Below are 25,192 nucleotides of genomic sequence, written 5' to 3'. Positions count from 1 at the left end.
TTTTAGAAAAATTAAAATTTAAAATTAAAAAATTTGAAATTTCAAAAATTTGAATTTTCAAGCTTTAAATTTTGAAAATTAGTTTTTAAAATTTAAAATTATTAAAATTGATTTTTCAAATTTTTAAAAATTCAACTTTTTAATTTTTTTTAAAAACTTAATTTAAAAAAAAAATTGTGTTTGATTTTCAATAAATTTACATATTTTCAACTAAACAAATCAAAAATCTTCACTACTTACAAATAAATAAAAAAAAATAACAATAAATTTTTAAAAATATTAATTTTTAACAGTTTATTAATTGCATTTTTGCATCGATATTCTAAGAATTTTCTGTTTTTATTCAACAGAATATCTCCTTTGTTCTCATTTCCTAAAAGAAAAAAAAGTGTAAATATTTATATTAAATTATTAAAAATATAATTAAAAATAAGTGAAAAAAATCTCTTTTTAAATAGAAAACTAAATTAATTATTATAAAAAAACTAAATCAAATTTACTTCTATAATTTTTGTAATTGAAGTAAATTGAGTGAAATTTGACTGTTGAGGATAAAAAAAGTTGAATTAAATTTCAAATTCAAAACTTCTACAGTAAATTAAAATTGCTCAGTAAAAAAAAAAAATATTTCAAGGTGATCAAGTAAGGCACTTTGATATAACAAAACTGTTTATCTCTTGCTTAACAATTTAAAAAAAAAAAAATAATAAAGAAAAACACGAAGAAAATGGTGAGAAAAACGTTATTTTAAAAAAATTAAATAAAAAATTTGTTGTTTTATTCATTTTTGAAATTTTAACATTTTATATTTCAGGAATTTCAATTTCAAATTTTTATTTAAGAAATTTAGTTTAAAAACGAAAATTTAAATTTGAAAAATTTTAAAAAAGTTTAAAAAATTTGAAAAATTTGAATAAATTTAAAAAATTTGAAAAAATTTAAAAAATTTGAAAAAATTTAAAAAGGTTGAAAAAATTTAAAAAAGTTGAAAAATTTGAAAAAATTAATACATTTAAAAAAATTTAAAAATTTTGAAAAAAATTTAAAACTAAATTTTAAAAAGTTTAAAATTTAATTTTCAAATTTTTTAAATTTAAATTTTCAAATTTTTTTAAATTTAAATTTTCCAATTTATTTAAATTTAAATTTTTATATTTTTTCAGTTTTTAAATTTGATCCAAAAATTAAATTCAAATCAAAAAGTTTCTTAATTATTCCTTTAACTTCCTATTTATTAAGGCAGTATATTAAGGCAGTATATAACATTCAACTTTTATTAACACATTTTCCTTCTAATTTCATTATCAAAAACTTATCACCTTAAAAATTAAATCTTTTTTCTGGTTCCGGATACAAATATTTCGGTGTTGTCGTTGATGTAAATGGTGTCGTTCGTGTCTTATATGTTGGATAGACATAGCTTATAGGCTTTCCAGTCGTGTACTGTCGTTGAATAAAGACACTCCTAAATGTTCCAGTATTAATTAAAGGACTGTAAGTAAATGGTACATATTTAATGGTTGTTCTCGATGGCTTGACAATTGGTAAGTATGATGAACCCCTGAATGGTGTTCGAGTTTTTCGGGTTCCAGGAGTTGCTGTTGTTCCAGTAGTTTTTGTTGTTCTAGAAGTTGTTGTTGTTCCTGTAGATGTTGTTGTTCCAGTGGTAGTTGTTGTTTGTCTGTAAGTGTATAGAAGGAATTAAATTAAGTCAGATACATCAAGCACACTATGTGAATGGTCAGGTAGGGAAGGAGGACTCTGTTCTCCTAAGGTTTCTTGAGACCAAGACATACTTACACAGTGGACACAGTTGGCACAGTTCGTTTGGTATCCGGTGGCAAATATGTATTTGCTGGAGTTGAAGTTGTTGTCTTCGGTGTAGTAGTCGTTGTGCTTGTTCTTGTTGTGGTCGTTGTGGTTGTTCTTGGTGTTGTCTTTGTTGTGGTTGTTCTCGGAGTAGTCGTTGTAGTTGTTCTTGGAGTGGTCGTTGTAGTTGTTCTTGGTGTTGTGGTCGTTGTGGTTGTTCTTGGAGTGGTCGTGGTTGTCCTTGTTGTAGTCGTTGTCTTTGGTGTAGTCGTTGTGGTTGTCTTTGGTGTAGTGGATGTAGTGGATGTAGTCGTTGTAGTTGTCTTTGTTGTGGTTGTTTTTGGTGTATCTGGTGGAAGATAGGTCCGAGAAATCCTTTGAGTTGTGGTTTTTGGTGTTATCTTTACTGTCGTTGTGGTTGTTCTTGGGGTAGTCGTTGTGGTTGTCCTTGGGGTTGTGGTCGTTGAAGTTGTTCTTGGGGTTGTAGTCGTTGTGGTTGTTCTTGATGTAGTCGTTGTCTTTGGGGTAGTGGTCGTAGTGGTTGTTCTCGGCGTAGTCGTCGTCTGCCTTGTAGTAGTTGTAGTAGTTTTGGTAGTTGTGGGTACTGTAAATGTCACCTTTGGTGTTTTATAGACATAACCTGTAGTTTTAGTTATGGTAGTTGTTCTAGGTGTCGTTTGTGTAGTTGTCGGGGTAGTTCTTGGTGTTGGGGTCGTTCTCGTTGTAGTGGTGGTTCTTGGAGTGGTTGTAGTTCTTGTAGTTGTTGTAGTTTTTGGGGTGGTTGTGGTTGTGGTTCTTGTAGTCGTAGGAGTTGTTCTTTGAGTTGTAGTTGTAGTAGTCGTAGTTGTTTTGGTAGGAACAGTGAATGGAATTGTAGGTGTTGGATACTCATATCCTGCTTTGCTAGGTGTTGTTCTCTGAGTTGCTGTTGTTGTCCTTTGGGTAGTCGTGGTTGAAGGAGTGGTTGTTCGTAGAGTCGTAGTTGTTTCTTCGAATGGCGGACTACCAGGTGGGTATGTGTATCCTTTAGATTGAGGATCTGATTAAATAAATTAAATTTAATGTGATTTTTTGGAATTTTTTTTGCATTTTTTTCTTGAATTTTAGAATTAATTTGTCACTTTTTTGTTAATTTTTTGGCCACATCAATTTCATCATCATTTTTAACTTTAATATCTAAACTTACAAGCATATCCAATCATCCGATCATTGTTCAGCACAACAGTAATCCACAACACTACAAAGCTTTTAAACATAAATTTCACCATTTTTTGATCATTTATTTCAATTTTAATCAATTTTTTCCCACAATAAATCAAGTTGGTTATCGCGTATTGCTTCCTCAAATCACAAAATAAGACTAAAATATTTCTCAAGTGATGTCGTGACTTTTATAACCTTAAAATTAGTTGCAACATTGATTCCAAATAAAATTAATTTAATTATCTAGTTTGACTGAATTTTTGTTAATTTACACCTAAAATCTACACATTTTCTTCTTATTTAATCATTTGTGGTGCAGCAAAATATGATTTATAATTTTATTTTTGGGTTTTTTCTTAAGGAAATTAAATCCTTGATTTGTGTCTTTAGTCAGGCTATATAAGGGGTGTGGTTAAAAATTAGGAGAGGATCCCCTCCTCCGGTTGGCGGAGGTTGAGCATTTTTGGATTTATTGTGAATATTTAGGGGATTTTTTGATTTTTTTTCATGAAAAACTCACAAATTAAAGAACTTTTTCCAAAGGGATAGGGAATGGTCAGAGTTGACAATCTTCCTGAACAGCCCTTAATCTCATTGAACCTCCTTGAACCTCATTGAAGCTCCCTGAATCTCTCTAAACCCTCTTGAACCTTCCTCTACCTCCCTAAAACACCTTGAACCTCTTTGAATCCCCTTTGAACCTTCCAAAACTCTCTTGAATCTCCATGAACTCCCTTGTACCAGCCTGAACCTACTTAAACCTCTGAAATGCCACTGGAACCTCCCTGAACCTCTCTGAATCCTCTTGAGTCTCCCTGGACCACCTTGAACCTCCCTGAAGACCCATGGACCCCTCTAAATTCCTCAGAACCTCTCTTTGAACCACCTCAATACATTCCAAACTCACATATATCCTCACATTCAAATTTAATTCAATTAACACATCCAAAGTGCTTCTCAATTTTAATATTCTTAAAAGAATTTTTGATTCGGCAAAACTTCTGTATTAATTTTAGATATCTGTTTCAAATGTCTGAAGATGATAATTGATTTTATTTAACATCAGCACGTGTTATAGAATGTGTGAAGTGTGCTGCAAGGTTGATAATATTTTGGGTTTATCAAGCCTATTCATATACTAGATATTACTGTTAATATACATAGTTGTACCATGATCACTGAAGGGTGTGGATTAAATTCTGGAATTTGCTGAATCTGGGACTTTGGACAGATGGCTTCTGCCAAGCCTGCCAAGCCTGCCAAGCCTGCCAAGCCTGCCAAGCCTGCCAAGCCTGCCAAGCCTGCCAAGCCTGCCAAGCCTGCCAAGCCTGCCAAGCCTGCCAAGCCTGCCAAGCCTGCCAAGCCTGCCAAGCCTGCCAAGCCTGCCAAGCCTGCCAAGCCTGCCAAGCCTGCCAAGCCTGCCAAGCCTGCCAAGCCTGCCAAGCCTGCCAAGCCTGCCAAGCCTGCCAAGCCTGCCAAGCCTGCCAAGCCTGCCAAGCCTGCCAAGCCTGATTTACAAGCCTGAACCACTGACTTAATGCTGGATGGATTTTGGACAATTTTAACAAATTTAAATGAAACATTGTCAGACGTAAAGAAGAGTTTGAAGCTTACTACAAAATAACACTAGTTCTATTATGTTTAATCAAATGGTTCAGCACTAAAATGTGTTTTGTACCTCAAAATTATTTATTACTTAATACAATCATGATTTACATAGTCACTACAATCTACTGAATTCCCAACAGCCACTTAAAATAGTCCATCATTTTTTTGAATGATTCCGATGTTGAATGCGTAAAGTCATAAGCACTGACGGCCATAAGAGTGGCAATAGGTGCAATACCATCTGTGTTCTTCAAGTACGATGGCGCATTTGTTGGTAAATATGGACTCAAGTCGACAGGTGGTGCAGCAATGCCAACTGGATGAAAATGACAAAATTAATTAATTCAAATAAATTTTAAAATTTAAAAAATTTTAATTTACGTCCTATAAAAACTATAAAAATTGAAATAAGAATTATGGTTCTCATTTTGATGTCTATTCAGCTTCGAATCCAACTAAACTTTAAGTGATCGTGCTGAAAAATAACAAAATTTACACTGAGCTTTTTAATTTAATACAAATTAAAGGAATAGCTTTTTTGAATTTTTAACACAAACAGGATTGGGATAAAAAACATATTTTAGTTTATTGGAATTGGATCCAGCTTTGTTTGAACAATAGTGACGATTATACAGTATTGTAATACACACATTAATGTGAAAAGGAGAGCCTGATAAGGTACATGGCATATGAAAGGGCTTGGTCAGAGGTTCTCGAGCTTTGGGCTCAATCTTCAGTCATCTTCGGTCATCTTCGGTCGCCTTCGGTAGTCTTCGGTCAATCTTCGGCAATCTTCAGTCGTCTTCGAGAGTCTTCGGCCATGTTAGGCAGTCTTCGATCGTCCTCGATCATTTTCCGCTGTCTTCGGTCATCTTCGGCTGTCTTCGGTCGTCTTTGGTCGTTTTCGGTCATCTTCGATCCTGAATTTCGGGTCTTTGGATCTCAGTCTCGTATAAAATGCTTATTAATATGTGTAAATTGATTACAAACAGATAGAAAAGAGTCACTAGCGTTGAATTCAACATTATTTATTCAATTGTTTTAAAACAAAAAAACTCATTAATACGTTTTTAAAATTGTTTCTTTTTATTTTCAAAAAAATTCCATTTTATTTAAAATTTGAAAAAAAAAAGTCAATTTAAATTAATTTTTGTTAAAAATGTTTTTGAAATAGTTGCCTAATTTGCCAAAAGCACTATCAAATTGCTTCAAAATTGTGCTTAAATCAGCAGTGGTTGTTGGAGGTGGTGGTAGAGTTGTGGCTGGTGCTTCGGTTGGTGCAGTGGTTTCTGACTCAGCATTGGCTAATGCTTTAAAGAAGGACAGATTTAAAAATTATTTAAATTTCAAAATTTAAATTAGGAAAAAGAATAAAAAAATTAAAATTTTTTAAAAAATTTTTTTTTAAAAAAAAGGAAAATTTTAGCAAAAAATTGAAAGTTTTTAAAAAAATTGAAAATTTTAATAAAATTCGAAAAAGTTCGAAAAATTTAAAAATCAATTTTGAAAAACATTTAATTTAATTAATTATTTACCAGCAAAAGCTACAATCAGGATGACAAAAATGATTGAAAATTTCATATTGATGTGTCTTCGTAGAGAATGTAAATCGAACTATGAGCAGATGCTGTATTGTAATGTACAATTTTATATTAAACTCCTTAAAACTTCCAGTAAGCATTCAAAGCTTTCCAAAATAGGTTAATGGAATGACTGCCTGAATTGTAGGCAATTTGAGAATTTGTTCCTGTTTTTTTGGGCTTACTGGATCGTTGAATGATGAAATGGAACTAAAGTGGTTGACAAAGGCTCTAGTCAATGGATGTAGTCTGGAATTTTTTGAGGGAGAATCCAAAAATTGATGAATTTTGGCTAAAAGTTCTCTATTTTGGGTTTGAACCTAAAACCTTGTTTCTTATCCTGAATACGTCCCTGACTCTTGATGAAGATCCCATGCCTTGTTAGATTGGATACAGGGCATTAAATTAACCTAGAAAATTGAATAATTCACTTCTTCATTGCTTCTAAAAAGCTTAAACATGGATAATAACAATTTTAGTTTGTTGACTTAGACATAACATCCAATTCATCTGTGTTTGCTGAGCTGCCTCTCTTATGACTGAAATTACGACTAAATTTTATAATATTTCATAACTTTTATAGTAAATTTATATTTTATTCGTCAATTAGAATTAATTGAAGCTTTAAATCAAACTATTATTAAAATCAGTGGTGAGCAACCTGGAAGACTAACCCCAAAAAAGACAACCTAGCACTGATTCATCTGATTCATCTAGAATTAACTTTGGTTTGCACTTTTAACAGTGGCAAGGTCACTGACAAGTTTACCAATTCCATCTCCAATTGTTCTAGAAAAGTCGAAAAATCCTTTCAATGCTTTTGAAATGGGATCAGATGGAGCAGTTGTGCTTGATTGGGCTTCGATTGCTGGAATTTAAAAAAAAAATTGAAATTTTAAAAAATCAAAATTTCAAAACTAAAAACTTTAAACTAAAAAATCAAAATTATGAATAAATTGAATTTTTTTTTTTTGAAAAATTAAATTAAAAGTTAGCAAGAATTTTAAAATAAATTTATTTTTAAATCTTTAACCAATTTTTACCTGCAATAGCAACAAAAATGACTAAAATAAAAATTAAAGTTTTCATTTTGAGATGTTGTCGATTCAAATATTCAAAATACTTTAAACTAAAAAAATATTTCAAAATTAAAACTGAATTGGAAAATTGTCTGGAACTTCCAGTCAGCTTGGAAGCTTTTATTGATAAATTTCAATAATTTTATTAACTTTTTCGCCTAAATTTCTCTTAAAATTTAATTTTCATAATTTTTTTTTTTGTAATTTATTTTGAATTTAATATTTTTTTTTTAAATTTTAATATTTTTAAATTTTTTAAATATTTAAATAAAGTAAAAAAAAATTATTATTTAATTCAGTGAATTTAATCTGAAATACGCAGTGACTGCCATTGTTCGTTAAGCACCTAGGACACCTGTATATGCACAGGTGATTTTTCTATGTTTTTTAATAATTTATTACAAATTTTATTTATAATTTAAAAAGTGGTTTTTTATTTTATTTGAAAATTTAATTCACAAAAAAATCAATAAAAAAATTTCAAAACATTTTCTTTCGGTGTATTTTTAATGGAGTCCTTATAAAGCCATTCAGCCCTCTTTTCACCTTTACCAACTCCTAATTCGACAAGTTTCATGACTAAAGCCATTGGATTTTCATCACTTGATGTTTCAGGATTTAAAAGTTCCATATCAGGACGTGGTGCAGCAGTTGCCAGAGCTGTTAAAAGTTTAAATCCAAAAATTTTAATTTTTTTAATTTTTAAATTTCACAAACCTATTAAAAAAGTTAAAATTATGCTGAATTTCATCTTGAGATCCTTTCACTTCAGACTTTTTTGCAATACTGGATCATAAGATATGTAGACATGGAAATTATAGTTTTTATAGAAGCGAATTCAATAACGCACATTTAAAATTTCATTTTTAATTTTTTAATCAATAAATAACCAAAGTTTGCCTCCTTTATGCTATGCAACACCTTTTTATTAAAATTTAAAATAAAATTTAACATTTTTTAACATTTTTAAATTATATTTTAGATTTTTTAATTTTTTTTTAAAATTTTCAAATTTTTAAAATTTTTAAAATTTTTAAATTTTTTAAAATTTTTAAATGTTTTTTAAATTTTAATATAATTTTTTTTAATTATTAACCTCTTTTTGGAGGTGCTGTCCCCTTCGCTTTTCCTTGTGAGATTTCGTTTTTCGCAAGTTCCGGAATTGTCGCTTGAATCCATGAAACGTATTTTTGAACATTCACGTAGACTCCTGGATTAGTGGATCCACATCCGATTCCTTAAATAAAATATAATATTTAGACAAACCCGATCAACAACGGTGCCAACAACCTACCCCAGGCTACAAGTCCTGCTAAATAAAATCGACCATTCTATAGGAAAAAAAATTGGAAAAATTGTCAAAAATGCTTCAAAATTTACTCATTAATGAACAATTGTAACGGAATGTTCGAAAATTACGCAACACCTTCACCTTCCTCTTACTTCCTAACCTTTACCTAATTTCCGAACGTGCCGTAAGATGACTTACCACTGAACATGCTAATGGACCACCACCGTCACCTGTCAATATAGAAAAATTTGAATATTAGTAAATTTCGAGCATTTGTAGCAATTAATCCACTTAAGGACACGAGGTTGAGCTTTTGGATCAATTATCACTTTTGGAGCAGTCAGTCTGAGTATCACCGAGTGGACCCCTTTGAATTTAAACATCAACTTACCTACACAAGCATCTGCAAACCGCAAAAAAAATAAAAATATCATCAATTATCTCATAAAAACCCAAAAGTCACCAATCCTCACCATTTCCTGGTTCACCTCCAGCACAAATAAAACTTGAATCCAATGTGAAATTCCCTCCAAGTCTTGTGCCTCTTAATGTATTTTGACAATCATTATTATTTACTAATGGTACGTTGACTTCTCGCATAATTGTCGCATAGGTGTCTGATGAGTTGAAGGTTCCTTTACCCCAGCCTATAAGAAATGAGAAATATAAGGCTTGATTGATATTCCAGCTCTGATTCAATTCTTACCAGAAACCCAGCATCTCTGATTCACTATTTGCTGATCTTAAAATTAAAATCCAATTAATTATCAAGCCAATTAAAAAAAGCTTCAAAAACATCATACTAGGCAAGCAAATTGTCGTTATTGTTGGATAGACACCCAATGTCACTCCAGGTGCGTCAAGTCTCAAAATTGCTATGTCATTAATTAGAGTCTTAAAACTTGAAAATCCTTTATGAATTGCTATGTTGGCTTGTTGTACAGTAAACTCTTGTATTGGGAATATTTGAGATGAGTTGAGTCGGTTCCAAACGCCAACTCTGCATTTTACTGAGACACTGTGGATTTGATGATGAATTAGGATGGTTCTGTGTATATCCTGAACTCTGAGGGTCGTTAGCTGTCCCAATGACAGCTAAATAATAAATACTCACGAATAATAAACTTTATGAGCAACAGTAAGCACATGCCGATGATGAATCAAAGCTCCAGCACCTAAGAACTCATTGTTACTCTGTCGGATGTCAACTGTCCATGGATGAGCTCCGTAAAAGCTGTAATTAAGGGTTTGGAATTAAGTTTTGAATCTGATAGAGAAATGACATAGAAGAGGAATGCAGGAAGTCCAAAAAAAAAGAGATGACCCCTCCCCCGCTGGATCCACCCCCAAATATCCCTCATCCAAACACTTACCTTTGCCCAATTCCATTAATTTTCGGTGCTTTTGCTACCGGTGGATATCGAATGCCGCAACCAAATCCATTTCTAGGACAACATCGATCTAAGCCTGCTGAGCATTTTGTTTGAGTTGTGACTCCTAGCTTAACACCCACCCAGACTGGTGATATCCTTGGATTGTTTGTATTTCCTGTGTCTGGTGCAACTGATGGACTTGACTGTGAAGTATACAAGAAGGTTAAGTTATTGTCAGAATGTTGTTGAAGAACTACTTACAGCGCCGATTCGTAAATCAATGGATCCGTCGTTTTCCTCAATTGCTGTAAATGTTTGAAAAATAATCGAATTTTACATGAATTTGGGTAAGTGATTCATAATAAATTTCAAAACAAAATGTTTTGTCGGAAACAGTCATGTAATGATTCATGGCTGTGCTTGAAAATTGTTGTGTATTTGACACATTTTTTTTGGTGAAATTCGATGGAAATTTCCCATGAAACCCGAGTGAAACAGACTTTGATTAGTCAACCTTGAGTTTGTAGCAAGTTCGACTGAGTTGGAAGGACTTTAGTTTGAAGGCGTGTCTACTGAAGTCTGAACTTCATCAGAGTTTGTGTTTTGGACTTTCCAACTCAGAAGTTGCACAAAAATCAGGTTTATATGCTGTCAGAAGGTCTCTGAATAGCAAAAGTGGCTGAATCAATCCAAATTGGCATCTATCAGGCTTAATCCAAATCCAGCACCAAGTCAGAGTATCGCCGACTTGTAGCCTGATTTTTGATCGATTAACCACTTTGTGCTCTTCAGGGTAACGCCCCGTTCCACTCAGAAAGTCCAAACTCATCAAACTCACCCGGTCTATTATTTGTCACAGCAGTTTCCTGCTCCCCTTCCGGTGTTGATGTTGATTCGCCTTCTGGAAATGAAACTGAATGTGTTGTTGTTGTAACTTCACCTTCCTGTGTTGATTCCTCAGCTGCACTTTCGCCATTTTCTGATGATTCTGTCGGTGGCGGTGGCATCGTTACATTTCCATAATTATAGTCACAGCCTTTTGATGTAACACAGAAACACACATTTGGTACGAAGCCATTGTCTTGGGCTTGAGCTGCTACATATGAAGTAATTGTTATAAATATCAGTAAGAATTTCATGACTTTTTGTGATTTGGTTGGATTGAAAATTAATACTGAGTGGAATTGATTCTAGAATGACCAAAAATTGACATAAAATTGGGTAAAAAATTGGACATGAAATATTACATGACATTAAGCCTCTAGAATTTCCTGTAAAACAATCATTTTGGGGACGTTCGTAAGGTATGTAACGATTAGGAGCGGGGTTCACTTTTGATTCAAGACTTTGTTCCAAAGCGCTACTGTGGGTGCCAAAATACAATCCCTGAGACTACAAATGGGCTCCAGAAGTGTCCACATCAGTCCTGTCCAACCTTTTTTGTGCCATGGCCCAACTTTATCGCAAGTCATGACCGAAACCATACATAACATCCGACTAATATATACATGAAGGGTCCCGCGACACACAGTTTGTGCAGCACTGCAATTCACCTCCAAACCATCAAGTTTGATGCCAAAACAAACCTTGAACAACAAAACTTTCAATCACCAACGTAGCTATTAATCTAATTTATGACCTTCATTCTCTTCTAATTCCATACTTTTCTTACTTTTCCTCCTTATCACAATCTTATTCTTAAATCCCCCCCACCATAGCTTAACAAATTTTTATTCTGATAAGATAGATTAATACCATTTAGCTATAAATATCCATACACAATTCTCAATCCACTTCAGTCTGCTTCTGTTCTGGAAAAAAATGTACAAATTTATTGCTTTTGCTGTTCTTGCTGTGATTTTGGCACCGGCAGTTAGTGCCACATTCTGGCGTAATTGCTTGGGTGTACGTGGACCTGATCATATTGAGACACCATTGTGTGATGCTGAACGATGCTTTGCTGTTCGTGGCGAGCCATTCATTGCTAATGTTACATTATCATCACCTGATGTACATCATGAATTGTTGGTTGAAAATATTGCATTTATTTTCGGAATTCCAGTTCAACTACCAGTTGAGCCACCACATGATAAGTAAGATGGTCGTTCCTAATAGCAGAGCTTTAGGTCGACTCGGATTTTGTATGAAATCCGAGTCCACATCAAGCTTACTCAATTTACTGAAATTTATCCTAAAATTCAATCATTCTCAGCGGATGCAACCAATTGTACGTAAACGGAGTCTTCCATGGATGCCCAACAGTACCAAATATTCCACATATCTGGATGATCCATCAAGATATTCCCGGATTCTTACCGGCTTTCCAAAATACTGTTGTCAGATGTGAGTATTGTGATTAATGAACAAGATTGCAATTTGATCGGAGATAAGGCACTAAGCACCATGTCGACGTGACTCTATGAATATGAAGAGAAATTGACATCAAGTCATAGTCACGCAGGTCTTCAGTATTTGGTGTAAATCTGGCACCTAGCGTCACCTGATGTGATTCTGACTTATTAGTGGATTCAGTTTGAAATCAAGAGTCATGCCAGAGTCACACTGGTCTACAGCTGAATTTTTGATCGATTAGTCGAATTTTGATGTTTGTGGTTGATTGATGGATGCAGTAAATGTTATCCAAACAGTAGTCAAGTGAGCTGTTTATTTAGAACTTGATGTAGTGAAATAGGAAGCCGGTATCTACTAAATAACGTGCAGTTCTAATTATAGTCCCGGTTTAACCGGCATGTGCACAACCAAATACTGATTTCTGAGTGGCTTTGAGTTACGTTTGTGTGGCTTAAGGGCTTAGGGTGTTGATTTGCATCAAGCCGCCTCAAAATTAGATTAATAATGATTCAGGTCATGGTTACAGCTCTACCGAAGTAGACGTTAACTCTCTTGAATAGAACAGTCGATTAATCGATCCAAAATAGGATTGAATCATGGGATTACATAAATTTTAATCCCGGGATTGAAAACCCTAATCCAAAATCTGGCACCAGATCGACAATTTGGGTCTTTATCACTTACTTGACCATATTGACACTAAATTCCACCTTCAACCTAATAAACTAATTAATTTTCTTACATTATCCAACAGATACACTCACCGATAGAGGCACACTCGTCGGATGCGTTGAGATTACAGCAACACTCGTTTAAAAGCCATGCACAAGATGACAATTGACACTGAATTTGGATTCAAAATTATTTATTAAAAAATATTTGAATAAAAAAATGCTCAAAATTTAACTTTTTTTCTATTTCAAAAAATAAATTTTATTATTTTTTATTAAATAATCAATTTTTAAAATTGAACTCAAATTTTGATATCTCAAAATCCAGTTAAATAACTGCCAAAATCTCAAGATTATCATTTTTATCAACAATATTTTGTTATTTCAACCTTGACAATTACTTAACATTAATTAATACGCATTATTTGATAACACAAGTCATTTAAGTTGTTGTGATTAAAAACAATGAACTCAATTTATGAAAGATGTTGTTTAAAAATAACAGCTGTAATCTAATCAAGAAGGGGGTATTATCATCAAAAACAGGCTCGGTGGGGTGTGAACTAAGTGCAATAAAAGATTTGATAACAATTGTTAATTATGATAGATTTTGTTGCAATTTTGTCGGAATTAAAAAGGGTTTTTGAGGGCTTGTGAACTTAGAAGATAATTGTTGAGGTACAAGTGCCTTCATACAAATTTCTTGGTGTTCAGGTGCCTTCACATTGGAGCTTTGAAGTTCAGATGACTTTACACTTGAGTTTTTGAGGTTTAGGTGTCTTCAGATTTGAGCTTTTGAGGTTCAGGTGTCTTCACATTTGAGTTTTTGAGGTTTAGGCGTCTGCATAAATGAATTTTTAGGTTTAGGTGCCTTCAAATTGGAGATTTGAGGTTCAGGTGTCTTCACATTAACAGTTTCGAGTGCCTTCACATTTGGAGTTCAGGTGCCTTCACATTATAGGTTTTGAGTTCAGGTGTCTTCACATTTGAGCTTTGAGGTTCAGGTGCCTTCACATTGGAGATTTTGGGATTCAGATTCTTCAAGTTCAGATGCCTTTTACATTGCAGTTTTTTGGTTCAGGTGTCTTCACATTGTAAATTAATTGAACCTTGTAGCTTTAAGGTACACTTTCTTAATCACTTGAACAGCTTCTTCATAAAAGAATCCAAATAGAACGAATAATCCAATAATTATCACCAAAACAGCATAAAATCGCTTCCTTAAAAAGTATCTTTTTTTCCTCCTTCCAATTTTCAGTTCAGACTTCTCTAGAAGCTTCGGCAGTGCATTTTCCAGCTCAGACATCACAATTTTCTCATAATATTCAAATAATTCTGGGAAATTTTCCTGTGCAGTCTTTAGTTTGTCAGGCTGGCTGTGGTATAAAGCAGCCAAATGAGGAACTCGAACGATCAGCTCTGCATGATAAACATCTGTTGGATATCGAGTGAAAACCATGTCAATGTATTGCTCTTTTACTGAATTCTCTTCACAGATGCTGCAAATGTCCATAAACTTCAGGAATCTATCCTTATGCTTAATCAAATAAGGTCGTGCCTTATTCTCGTACACAGCATTTAATGCATAATGACACAACTCATGTGCCAATGTCCCAAAAGCCTCATTTTCTGTTGAACTGTCAAGCAGTTCCTTTGCTGCAATGAATATTTTACCGGATGTACTGTAAAGTCCTTTTGTATTTTTCTCAGCTGTTGGATTAAGGACATTAACGGAATCGCGATTAAATTCGAAAATAATTTGAAAATTTCTGGTCGACGCGACAACTTCCAGAAGAATTTTAGTCATTGGATTCCGGTTGAGGACTCGATAGGCATGCAGCATGACATCATGAGCTACACTTTCGTCTGTTATGTCTGATCCAATTAGGGAATTTGCCATGAGGATGTTTATATGCCTTTCAGACATGGTTTTGAGGTATTTGTAGTTATATTCCCGCAATGTTCGTCGATCACGTTGTCCTAAAGGCTTAAGAAGCTCATCAACATCTTCATGTGGACCAAAAAAGATCTTGTTGCTGACTAGAATTTTGTATATGTCAAGTGACCTGCTGGCGAGTGCTACGGCTAAGGCTGACTCATTGGATAAATTGTAAAAGTATCGTAAATCTGGATTTTTTGATAAAATTTCACAAATTTTTGATGAATTATTGACTTTTATCATCTTGTGTAGCTCACTGCTTGTTTTATGGAATTCCTGAACTTCCTCTGAGCACAAATTAATGTCTATACATTCTGGATATGGAAAATTTTCCTGCAGCAGCACCAAAAGCACATCAAATTGTTGATTATTATAGGCAATCATCTGAATGTTGAGGTCTGAGTCTGGCATTGATGTTTTTAGGCCTGTCAGAAGGAGAGTTTTGAGGACATCAACATTGCCGATTTCTGCAGCTATAAACAGTAAATTGTAGTCACGAGAGTCGGCTAGGTAGTTGAATTCAATTTCAGTTGTGGATGGTTGGATGTCAAAGGTGCTTTTGAGACCTAGAAGATTAAAATGAGAGGTTTAAATGGCTTTATCAAGGTAGGATATTGTGCAGACGCATATGCAGTGACCGATTTCCAGGCAGAGCTTGAAGTCGACTCAGGTTTTGCATGTTCATGTCGAGTCAAGTCGATTGGACTTCGAGCTCTGCTTCCAGGTGTACTGTATTGGTATTGTAGCTATAACGTGCCACACCGTTCCACCATAACAGAAGCCGGTCACTCGAGGTCGACTACTGGAACCCAAAGTTGGCAATTCATTAGAATCGGAATTTGGAGTCCAGACTTGATAATCCTGCCAATTTTGTATGAACCTATATCACTACTGCCCTCTGTACCCTTCATGCTCCTTACATCCATCTTCAAGCCTCTAAGCAGGAACCATAAAACCCCAAATTAACCAATCAACTTACCCAAACATCCTTGAAACAGCGACTCAACCAAAAATTCAGCAGTAAATTCACAAAGATTCTTATCTTGTTTCCCAAAGTTCTCCTTGTAACTCTTGAGCTTCAGTAATCGATCAATTTCCCTCGACTTCCAATAAATCAAGAAGTCATCCTCATTTTTTGATGCTATTAGAATCACAACAGCTGCCTTTTTACACCTTGCATTTAATTCCACTAATTCCTTCATATTTGGTTTGTAAAAATTTCCATTTATTCTAAATTTTAAGAGTAAAATTGATCGAAATTTCTCAAGTTCTTCCTTAATTGCTGGAGAACTGAACATTTCTAGTGCACTGCGGAAGCTTCTGCAACTATTTATCGTATATCTTTTGATGAAATCCTTATTTAGGTATATTGAACTTTCTGAAGCTGTACTGGTGCGTGGGAGTATTGATGATTTTTGATATTTTGATCGAAAATCAAAGCCAGGTTGACTTGTTGCAACTGATGAGAGTTGATTGTCATCTAAAAATGAGAGAATATTGGGTTATTTGTGGTTCTAGGGCGTAAATGTCACTCAAAATGATTTATTTGGTTGGATTCCAAAACATTGCCTATACAGGAGAGTGGGGAGTGAGGGTAAAGAGGCTAAATGCCTGTCTGGAAGTCAACACGTCCCTGGTAAGCTGTGGCAACTTCAGAATTCACGAAAATCCACTTAATTCACCTCAAAACCTCTTAACCAATCCAATGTGTCCGGTAAAAAATTTAAAAAATTTGCATAATTTACCATTGGTTTTTCCAGAAGTTCCATCTTTAATATTGCGTTTCAGAATTCTTTTAAAGCTTGCTGTTATTACATTCCTTGTAAATTCCATGACAATCTTCACACCCAGAAACAGAATTTGTAAAAATTTCTTAACTTTCTTGATTTTCCGACCGTAAAATTCGTAAATATTTAGAGAAAGTGATCAATGTTATCCAAAACACCTCACATGACACAATGAAACTGAGCAAATGCTGTAAAATACCGAAAATAGAGTGACACAAACACATCAAAGAAGACAGACATGCGAAATGTGTGAAGATGCTGAGATAACTGGTTTAATAAAAGACTTAATTGCTTGTTCACGTTTGATTTTTTCTTGAAAGTTTTTGAATAGTTTATGATTGTTTCCAATGCTGGAGCAACAGATGTGCTGTTCTTTTGATTTGTGGTGATCGTGAATGCTACATGCGTGACAGTTTGATGTCAAATGCCAATAAGAGCTGTGACGAAAGGTCATGAACGTCAGAACTTTGTCTTGATGCCAAATGAGACTGCAAACTGGCCTGAAGTTTTTCAGCCCATAGAAAAGATTAATTTGATTTAACATTGATTAATATTGTTAAACTACAGAGGGGGTTTTGACCCCAACACCCTCCCCCCCAATACACCCACTTGAGATTAATTAAATTCACACAAATAAATCAAGTTTAGCTGAATAATTTTTATTTTTTTTTGTCTAGAATCTTTATTGACAAAGCCATGATTCTTATATAACTGTTGCTGTTATTTCAGCACAACCTTCAAGAGAACCGCGATCCCAAAGTTGGACTGTAATGAAAAATGTCGTATTAAGAGGACAAGATCAGTACCTTTTCATAGCAAATAAGCTCAATACTTACATTGTACAATAGAGTTTTGGAATGTAGGCGTAATTGCCGGTACTTCTTGTTCAACTCTCCATTCATATTGAACATTTGGTTGTGTTGGGCAGAATTGTTGCACATTGTTAACGAACAAGCTGTTGCATCCACTGTAAAATTAGGAAAATCAAACTTCAGTTTATCAATTCTCATTCATTATATCTCCTAAACCTCCATTCATCCCTCTACTACCTCCTACACTCACTTATCATGTGGTGGAACTGATGGCAATCTCACACGAATTCCAAAAATCCACACAAAACTCTCAACCATCAACTCTTCATGTGTATCTGTGGACGATATGAAGACACTAGCTCTCATAATTTCACCACGATGTACTAAGCATGTGTTGGTGACTGTCGAGCAGTCAGGTGACTCAACACGATCTGGTGCTCTTAATGTTGAGTTACATGCACGCCAGAATGCGACCGAAGGTGTTGGCAATGCAATTAAGATCACCAAGAAAATTGCTAGGCTTGCAATTGTGGCTGATTTGTTCATTTTTAGTCCTTGAAATTGTGACACTGAATGAGAGGTGAATTGAAGTGCTTTGGTGTTTTATTGAGGAGGTTTATCGGAATTGAGGATTTGCCTATCAGATTGAATGGTTTATTTTTAGGGGGTAATTGTTGATAATTTTGATGAATTTAATGCAGAAAGGGATGAATGGTTAAGCTTACTTACTTAAATGCTCTATTAATAAATTTTATTATTTTTTGGAGGATTGACCTATGAGTCCCTCCCTAAATACCCTCTTAGCTAAGCTATGGCAGCTGTAGGAATTGCGCACTCTTAGGTATCAGAGGTGATTTTTGATTGTCAACAAATCGTAAATGACACGCGACTTAAGAATTGTTCCGACTTGAAGCTTATTTGATAAAAAATGCCATTAAAGAACTTTTGGAAAGAGACCGTCGATGGAGATAATATTGCAGTTGATATTGGGAATTGGCATATTGTGTTCAGCTATAGAATCAGATTCTGGGAACATCTAGTTAAGGTCATGGATCACAATTGGTTTGTACTGACAACGAATCAACTAAATTGATGCCAAATGAGGCTTGACATTGACCTTACATCGGATAGTGATTCAAACTTCAACCCACCTTAATCCCCTTACCATTCTCAGTCCTTCCTGATTCAAAATGAATCAAATCAACAAAAAATACTCAATTTTATTTGAATTTTTAACTTTTTTTTTTATTATTTTTCTGTCCAGAATCTTTATTGCTGTACTTAACCAAAATGTATTTTTAATCTCTCGTAAACTTTTGACATAGCCATGGGTCCATATATTCAGTATTTACACAACTGTTGCTGTGACTTCGAGGCATCCTTCAAGGGATCCACGGTCCCAAAGTTGGACTGTAATTAAATGAAAATAAAAATTGTAAATAAATTGCTCCTAATCACTAGAAATTTTTATCGTCGACCACAAATATTTTCGGTATCTTATCGCAAAGGAAGCACTCAATTTTTGTGTGTTTTACCGACTTTTAAAATTAATCGGTAATTAATATTCTTGTCTTATCAAATTTAAATTTATTAAATCAATTAAACTTTACTGATTAGATTATTTTTGAAAATATTTACATGCAGGTGTGCATTTATGCTATCTCTGAGGATATATATAGCATGTCAACTTTGGAATTGACAGTTGTTACGTAAGGGAGTTGAATGTTTATCAAAAAATGGGAAGGTTTGGAGTTGACAGAGGGTCAGTTTGGATGTATCTCATTTAGAGGCCAATTTTGGGTTGAGCAAGGCATAGAAGAGCGGTTAAGCATGCCTTAGGCTGTCATGAGTCTGACCTGAGACCAAATTTCATTGAATCTGACTCACAGCCAGTGTTACTCTAGCCTGACATCCGATTTATTGTCATTTCAACGCCGCATACCTTCCCAAACTGAACCAATCAACTCTTGACCACAGAATCATCATGAGGACATACTCAGTTCCTTTATATAACAACCAGTCTCAATACTTACATTGTACAACTGAGTTTTGGAATGCAGGTGTGATGGTTGGTACTTCTTGCTCAACTCTCCATTCATATTGAACATTTGGGGTTGTTGGACAGAATTGTTGAACATTGTTGACGAACAAGCTGTTGCATCCACTGGAAAATTCAGAAAAAAATGTTTTAAGGTTAGAATTTTTGAGGTTAGAACTGAAATTGCGGTTAAATTGAAAAGTTTTATCAAATTCCCTTTTGATCAATCTACAGTTGACCAATTCTCATTCATGAAATCCATTAAACATCCCTACATCCATCTACAACTACCTACAGTGCCCTACACCACCCTACCTCCCCCAAAACTCACTTGTCATGTGGTGGAACTGCCGGCAATCTCACACGAACACCGAAAATCCATACAAAACTCTCAACCATCAATTCATCATGTGAACCAGGTGATGAGATGAAGACACTAGCTCTCATAACACCGCCACGTTGTACCAAGCAGGTATTTGTGACTGTTGAGCAGTCTGGTGACTCAACACGATCTGGTGGTCTCAATGTTGAGTTACATGGACGCCAGAATGCGACTGATGGTGTTGGCAATGCAATTAAGATCACCAAGAAAATTGCTAGGCTTGCTACTGCGACTGATTTATTCATGTTGTTGATTCCTTCAATTTTTGACACTGAATGAGATGTAAGTTGATGTGCTTTGGAGTTTTATTGAGGAGGTTTTATCGGAATTGAGGATTAACTGGATGAGAATTGCTGATAAATGGATAGTTTTGTGACGTTTTGTTGGCTGTGCTATCTTATCATGGTTTTGGGGGTAATTGCTGATAATTTTTGGAGAGTTTAAGACAGAAGTGGGTAAATAATGGTTGAGTTGACTGCAAAGATATTGGGCGAGGGTGTATCTGAGGGGTCAACATTAAAAAACAGCCTTTATTAAGCTCATCCATAAATTTTATTACTTTTTGGTATAGTCACACTTAAATACTAATATCCAATAATCCAATATAGTCAACAAAAGTGCCCACCCCTTGGCACCCACTTAAGCAACTACACAGCTATTATTCGGCCTATACAAGCACTGATCAACATCCTCATGATAATAAAGACTTCCAGGGCAGTTCATCAAGTACTTATATCCATTAGCGCACATATAGAAGGTCCTGCAATTCATCACATTCTGATAATTTCCATCAGCCCGTCCACGACATGAAAAGTCAGCATTTGGTGTTGTAAAATTAGGTGTCGGTTCCGTTCCAGTTTCAGTTTTATTGAATAATTCACGTCGTGCGGCATTAATCAATGGAAAATGTCCATATCCGCAGTTGTTAGCTGTAAGAACAACAAAAACAGGAAATAATTTATTGATCCAATTGACATTTACAGCCACAATTTACCAAAATCATCCATATCGAGGTCATAAAATGCAATACCGCCAAGGTTCTTTACAGTTATCGCAAAATTGACTTTATCAAGTACTGATTGGACATCATCAAAGCTAATCCACTGATTAACATCATAAACAGCATAAGGTGAACGTGAATCAGCATGATAAAGTCTCCTCCAATTTGAATTGTGCTCTAAATTATAGCAAATTTCATTATAAGGCAGAATTGATGTCTTTCGGATATTCTCAGCTCCGTAATCACCACGATGTCCATTGTTGGTGACTGTAGCTCCAACACCGTAATTGTAGGCATTTCTTAGTGTATATGAACGTCCATAAGTTGGTATTCCTGGGATGATTTTGTCAAGTGGGAATGCTGAGGATATCCAGCTGGATATGATTGATTCAACGGCAAGAGTTGGTTTGTATGACAATGGTCGGAGTGGGGCGTGTGGGACTGAAAGTGGGTTGAGGTTAGAATTTGCTAGAATATGTCTAGGGACGTAGTCAGAGTTAACTGGACTTTGGGAGCCTGGACTCCAAAGGGAGGGCCTTTTTGGAGTTCGGACAACTCCACATTGCAGTCCTACAAACTCTGAGCATAGCCAGAAGGCTCCCCATCCTAATATACACCCCTAATTAACTCAATCCTACCTGCATAGCTGAACATTCCATCAATATCATACAGCCTCGATATATCCAAATAAACAGAGTCAACCAACTTGTCAATAGCACTCAATTCGTACATATTTAATGGATTCTGTCCATTTGGTGCCACAGAGATTGTCAAACTTTTATTATAAGCTTTCAAAAGCTTGCTGACTTCTGCTAAAAGCTTAACAAAATTAGTCTTATCAGTTGCTTTTGGGTACGGCCAATACAAGTCGACTCCATCGAAGCTGAAATCTTTCACAAATTGGAAAACTTTGTCAGCAAATGCAACACGTTTGGTGTCGTTGGATGAAAGCTGCTCGAAGATGTTTGATGGAAAGTCGGGACCTCCAATTGAGGCTATAATTTGAAGATTTGGATTTATTTTTCGATGATACACAAAGTTGTAGATGTAAAATTCATCGACATTGCCAAATTGGGGTTGGTAGATTGTGCCATCGGAATCAGCACTGAAATATCCGTAGACGATGTGAGTGCAGAGGTGTGGGTCGATGTTCTTGACTGTGAATATTCCGAGGCCGTTCCTGTTTGATGCCTGGAATTTGGGGATTAATAATTGAAAATTGGAAATTAAAATGAAATTTTTTGAAAAATTTTAAAATTTAAATTTTTTAATTTTAAATTAAATTTAAATTTATTTTTTAAATTTTTTAAAAATATTTTTTTAATTTTTTAAATTTTTTTTAATTTTTAATTTTTTAAAAATATATTTTTTTTTTTAAAAATATTTTTAATTTTTTTTAAAATTGAAAATTTATTTTATAGAAACTTTTAATTTTTTTAAAAATTTTAAATTTAATTTTTTATTTAAAAATCAAGCAAGTCACACTTACCATCGGGTTCCAAAAGCAAACAAGTTTTTCTAAAATATCAAAGAAAAATTCACATTATTTGAAGTTGAACTGACTAATTGGAAACATAATTGGCATTTAACAATCAATGTTGAAGCTACTGAAACTGAATTTTGTGATTATTGTCACTTACTATCTGCACCGGCGGTCTTCATAGTCGTTAACATAAAAGTCGCAAAAATTAGTAAATATTTTAGGGAATTCATGACTTTTTCTTGGCACTAAATTAAGCAAATTTGAAGTTTTTTCAAATTTTTTAAGCTTTTTTAAGTTTTAAAAATTTTACAAAATATTTTTTTATTTTTTAAAGCCTTTTTAATTTTTTTTTAACTTTTAAGATTTTTATAATTTTTTTAATTTTTTTTTAAATTGTTAAATTTTTAAATATTTTCAAATTTTTAAAATCTTTAAATTAGTTTTTTGACTTTTTAAATTTTTTTTTAACTTTTATAAAAAATAAGTTTTTTAGTTTTTGATCAAATTTAAACCCAAACTTTTTATTTTAATTTTAAAAATTCTCAAATTTCACTTTTTTATTTATTTTTTAAATTTAATAATTTTTAACAAAACTGCAAACACGTTCGACTTTATCGAAAATTTGTAACAGAATAAAATCGAACAAAACAGTATTTTTGCTTATATTGATAAAGAATCTACAAATGAACACATGAATCAGTACAATTAAATGTTTACGACATGCATTGTGTCTCATTTATAGGCTTGCTTATTTCATCAGAAGAAAGAAGAAAAGAACGGTGCAATATTTTGCTTGATTTTGACCGATTTGTTGTGCCTGATAAGATATAAAAAATCACTAGAAATTCCTGTGTCAACAAATTCGCCATTTGAAAAATTTTCGTGGATTTTATTGAGCTGTTTACAAATTTTTTTGTTTTTTTTTTTTTTTTTTAATTTTTTAAAAATTTTTCAATTTTTTCAATTTTTCAATTTTTTCAATTTTTTTTTCAATTTTTTTTTTCACACAAAAACAAAAGCAATAAAAATAGAAATTTTTACTTCGATTTTTCTATTATTTCCGTCTATAAAAAGAAAAACTAATTAAGGAAAAGAAAATTCTTCCGTTTTTTTGATGCACCATTGATTGTTCATTGATAAAATTAATTAAATTTACATAGAAAATGAAGGAAAAATTTCGAAGGTTTTTCATTTACTGTTTGACATTTGGAGATTTCGGATGTGTTTTAATCGGATGGAATTTATTTGAATTAATGAATGACTATATAAGTGGAAAATTTGAAGAAAATGATAATTTTTTGGAAATTGAAAATTTAAAAAATCAAAAATTTAATTTTTAAAAATAAAAAAAATATTAAGAACAAAAATTGATAAATTTGAAGTTAAAAAGTGATTTAAATTTAAAATTATTAATTATTTTAAAATATTTTTCGGTAAAAAAATGTGAAAAGATTTTCATTAAAAATTAAAATTTAAAGGATTTTAAAAAAAATTGTTTAAAAAAATTGAAATATTGAACAAAAATTAAAGAAGCAAACCAAATAAAATAAATGGCTTTTAAATAATTAAATTTAATAAAAATGGGTAACGTAGTAACAAATGTGCAACAAATCATATCAGGTGACAAAGAGCCCATAACCCCACCTTTAAAACCATTAACAGAACGTCAAATTGAAATTATCAAGAGAACATGGGCTATTCCGTACTCAAAGGTAAGAGTACATTGATGGTCTTAATGACCAAGAACTCCATAACAAGTTGTTAACTCCCCTTCAAACTCCTCTCACCCCATCTCAAAATTAAGTAGATTGAGCGTTTCTTAGAATTGGAAATGAAGCTCCTTACGGTGGGTGCAGGGAAAAGGGTCAATAATTCCCATTTTCTCCATCATCTAATATCCAAATAACTCCAAATTAATCCATTTTCTTACACAATTATCAGCCAGGAGACTCGGGAGAGATCATCTTATACACATATCTGGAACAATATCCAAATAATCAAGTCAAATTTCAAGCATTCCGAAATACACCACTAGTTATGCTGAAAGGAACTCCTGGATTTCGGAGTCATGCTAGTAAAATTATGTAAATACTCTCTCAAATTATGCTTAATTTTGAATAGCACAAGTTGATTAATTTATCCAAAATCCACCATCAGGCTAGCGAGACTCTGGTATTTAATCAGAGTCGAGTCGGATCTTGATCGACTAACCGACTTGTGCTATATAACCAAAATTTTTTAATTTTCCCAATTTTCCCCCTAACCAGGGACGTATTTGCAACAGCAATCAACGCCTTAGGAACAGAAAATGGCATTCCAGCCATCGTCAGTCTTGTCACAGAAACTGGAAAATATCACAGACGTCGAGGAATATCAAAAAGGAATTTTATGGAGCTTCGTGGTGTGATTATTCAAATATTAACGACTGTTTGTAGACTAGATGATGAAGGAAAGCAAGCTTGGAGTGACTTAATGGACGTTTTGTATCACATTATATTCAATGTGCTTGATGAGGCTAAAAAAGTGCCTGCAAAGAAGTGAAAAATTGGAATTTTTTGGAAAGAATTTTGGGGAATTTTTGATGAAAAAGTGGAAAATTTTGGTGTTATATTCCATGATTAGCAGCAGGCTGGAGGCAGAATTGTGAAATCTTGCAATTTTTTGAACTTTTTGCATTTATAAAATTATTTAATTCTCATAAATTGAAAACTTTGCGTACAAAAATTGTAAAAATTGTGGAAATATGAATATTAAGTAGTAAATAAAGCCTTTCAGGCGCTGTCAG

The 25,192-nt window shown here is 33.6% G+C and overlaps 6 protein-coding genes and 3 long non-coding RNA genes across 9 annotated transcripts; 2 read left to right on the top strand and 7 right to left on the bottom strand.

The window, feature by feature from the left end:
• Positions 1-1,243: 1,243 nt before the first annotated feature.
• On the bottom strand, positions 1,244-3,151 carry LOC139097802 (integumentary mucin C.1-like). Its single transcript, XM_070649764.1, has 3 exons — positions 2,996-3,151; positions 1,801-2,848; positions 1,244-1,681 (listed from the first exon to the last, which is right to left on the bottom strand). Exons 1-3 carry the CDS (start codon positions 3,075-3,077, stop codon positions 1,321-1,323), a joined length of 1,491 nt encoding a protein of 496 aa, XP_070505865.1. The 5' UTR covers positions 3,078-3,151; the 3' UTR covers positions 1,244-1,320.
• A 1,491-nt stretch (positions 3,152-4,642) lies between these two features.
• On the bottom strand, positions 4,643-5,163 carry LOC139097815 (uncharacterized). Its single transcript, XR_011545105.1, has 2 exons — positions 5,002-5,163; positions 4,643-4,936 (listed from the first exon to the last, which is right to left on the bottom strand). It is a non-coding gene; the product is annotated as an uncharacterized lncRNA (long non-coding RNA).
• Positions 5,164-5,683: 520 nt separating this feature from the next.
• On the bottom strand, positions 5,684-7,377 carry LOC139097810 (uncharacterized). The gene is made up of 3 exons (XR_011545101.1): positions 7,244-7,377; positions 6,156-7,068; positions 5,684-5,930 (listed from the first exon to the last, which is right to left on the bottom strand). It is a non-coding gene; the product is annotated as an uncharacterized lncRNA (long non-coding RNA).
• Positions 7,378-7,684: 307 nt separating this feature from the next.
• LOC139097814 (uncharacterized) lies at positions 7,685-8,122 on the bottom strand. The gene is made up of 2 exons (XR_011545104.1): positions 7,997-8,122; positions 7,685-7,939 (listed from the first exon to the last, which is right to left on the bottom strand). It is a non-coding gene; the product is annotated as an uncharacterized lncRNA (long non-coding RNA).
• Positions 8,123-8,323: 201 nt separating this feature from the next.
• On the bottom strand, positions 8,324-13,868 carry LOC139097804 (inactive CLIP domain-containing serine protease A3-like). Its single transcript, XM_070649765.1, has 12 exons — positions 11,191-13,868; positions 10,782-11,133; positions 10,205-10,248; positions 9,944-10,146; positions 9,685-9,804; positions 9,374-9,588; positions 9,277-9,312; positions 9,044-9,217; positions 8,962-8,973; positions 8,769-8,800; positions 8,574-8,610; positions 8,324-8,516 (listed from the first exon to the last, which is right to left on the bottom strand). Exons 2-12 carry the CDS (start codon positions 11,080-11,082, stop codon positions 8,371-8,373), a joined length of 1,320 nt encoding a protein of 439 aa, XP_070505866.1. The 5' UTR covers positions 11,083-11,133; positions 11,191-13,868; the 3' UTR covers positions 8,324-8,370.
• LOC139097805 (uncharacterized) lies at positions 11,735-13,226 on the top strand. Its single transcript, XM_070649766.1, has 3 exons — positions 11,735-12,036; positions 12,156-12,286; positions 13,050-13,226. The coding sequence occupies exons 1-3, from the start codon at positions 11,765-11,767 to the stop codon at positions 13,109-13,111; spliced, it is 465 nt and encodes a 154-aa protein (XP_070505867.1). The 5' UTR covers positions 11,735-11,764; the 3' UTR covers positions 13,112-13,226.
• Positions 13,869-14,047: 179 nt separating the features above from the next.
• LOC139097817 (uncharacterized) lies at positions 14,048-16,971 on the bottom strand. Its single transcript, XM_070649772.1, has 3 exons — positions 16,651-16,971; positions 15,885-16,385; positions 14,048-15,471 (listed from the first exon to the last, which is right to left on the bottom strand). Exons 1-3 carry the CDS (start codon positions 16,736-16,738, stop codon positions 14,066-14,068), a joined length of 1,995 nt encoding a protein of 664 aa, XP_070505873.1. The 5' UTR covers positions 16,739-16,971; the 3' UTR covers positions 14,048-14,065.
• A 359-nt stretch (positions 16,972-17,330) lies between these two features.
• LOC139097796 (chitinase-3-like protein 2) lies at positions 17,331-22,809 on the bottom strand. Its single transcript, XM_070649760.1, has 10 exons — positions 22,565-22,809; positions 22,414-22,442; positions 21,563-22,115; positions 20,919-21,365; positions 19,874-20,853; positions 19,538-19,668; positions 18,656-18,914; positions 17,755-18,141; positions 17,529-17,659; positions 17,331-17,457 (listed from the first exon to the last, which is right to left on the bottom strand). Exons 1-5 carry the CDS (start codon positions 22,635-22,637, stop codon positions 20,564-20,566), a joined length of 1,392 nt encoding a protein of 463 aa, XP_070505861.1. The 5' UTR covers positions 22,638-22,809; the 3' UTR covers positions 17,331-17,457; positions 17,529-17,659; positions 17,755-18,141; positions 18,656-18,914; positions 19,538-19,668; positions 19,874-20,563.
• Positions 22,810-23,972: 1,163 nt separating this feature from the next.
• LOC139097820 (globin CTT-VI-like) lies at positions 23,973-25,135 on the top strand. Its single transcript, XM_070649775.1, has 3 exons — positions 23,973-24,119; positions 24,349-24,491; positions 24,675-25,135. The coding sequence occupies exons 1-3, from the start codon at positions 23,988-23,990 to the stop codon at positions 24,946-24,948; spliced, it is 549 nt and encodes a 182-aa protein (XP_070505876.1). The 5' UTR covers positions 23,973-23,987; the 3' UTR covers positions 24,949-25,135.
• The last annotated feature ends 57 nt before the right edge of the window (positions 25,136-25,192 follow it).

Source organism: Chironomus tepperi, unplaced genomic scaffold (genome assembly GCF_022539635.2).
Source record: "Chironomus tepperi strain 1889 unplaced genomic scaffold, CSIRO-AGI_Ctep_v1 contig_431, whole genome shotgun sequence".
NCBI lineage: Eukaryota > Metazoa > Arthropoda > Insecta > Diptera > Chironomidae > Chironomus > Chironomus tepperi.
This window is presented reverse-complemented; position numbering and strand designations above follow the sequence as displayed.

Coding starts and splice junctions, on each gene's coding strand:
- LOC139097802 (XM_070649764.1), bottom strand. CDS start 3,077: ATGGTGAAATTTATGTTTAAAAGCTTTGTAGTGTTGTGGATTACTGTT. Junction 2,849..2,995: donor TCGGATGATTGGATATGCTT/GTAAGTTTAGAT, acceptor TTATTTAATCAG/ATCCTCAATCTAAAGGATAC. Junction 1,682..1,800: donor GTGCCAACTGTGTCCACTGT/GTAAGTATGTCT, acceptor ATACACTTACAG/ACAAACAACAACTACCACTG.
- LOC139097804 (XM_070649765.1), bottom strand. CDS start 11,082: ATGAAATTCTTACTGATATTTATAACAATTACTTCATATGTAGCAGCT. Junction 10,249..10,781: donor TGTGACAAATAATAGACCGG/GTGAGTTTGATG, acceptor AAACATTTACAG/CAATTGAGGAAAACGACGGA. Junction 9,218..9,276: donor TCAGAGATGCTGGGTTTCTG/GTAAGAATTGAA, acceptor CATTTCTTATAG/GCTGGGGTAAAGGAACCTTC.
- LOC139097805 (XM_070649766.1), top strand. CDS start 11,765: ATGTACAAATTTATTGCTTTTGCTGTTCTTGCTGTGATTTTGGCACCG. Junction 12,037..12,155: donor GTTGAGCCACCACATGATAA/GTAAGATGGTCG, acceptor AATCATTCTCAG/CGGATGCAACCAATTGTACG. Junction 12,287..13,049: donor CCAAAATACTGTTGTCAGAT/GTGAGTATTGTG, acceptor ATTATCCAACAG/ATACACTCACCGATAGAGGC.
- LOC139097817 (XM_070649772.1), bottom strand. CDS start 16,738: ATGGAATTTACAAGGAATGTAATAACAGCAAGCTTTAAAAGAATTCTG. Junction 16,386..16,650: donor AACTTCTGGAAAAACCAATG/GTAAATTATGCA, acceptor TCTCATTTTTAG/ATGACAATCAACTCTCATCA. Junction 15,472..15,884: donor GCTGTTTCAAGGATGTTTGG/GTAAGTTGATTG, acceptor TTAATCTTCTAG/GTCTCAAAAGCACCTTTGAC.
- LOC139097796 (XM_070649760.1), bottom strand. CDS start 22,637: ATGAATTCCCTAAAATATTTACTAATTTTTGCGACTTTTATGTTAACG. Junction 22,443..22,564: donor GAAGACCGCCGGTGCAGATA/GTAAGTGACAAT, acceptor TTGATATTTTAG/AAAAACTTGTTTGCTTTTGG. Junction 21,366..21,562: donor TGGAATGTTCAGCTATGCAG/GTAGGATTGAGT, acceptor ACCCACTTTCAG/TCCCACACGCCCCACTCCGA.
- LOC139097820 (XM_070649775.1), top strand. CDS start 23,988: ATGGGTAACGTAGTAACAAATGTGCAACAAATCATATCAGGTGACAAA. Junction 24,120..24,348: donor GGGCTATTCCGTACTCAAAG/GTAAGAGTACAT, acceptor CACAATTATCAG/CCAGGAGACTCGGGAGAGAT. Junction 24,492..24,674: donor AGTCATGCTAGTAAAATTAT/GTAAATACTCTC, acceptor CCCCCTAACCAG/GGACGTATTTGCAACAGCAA.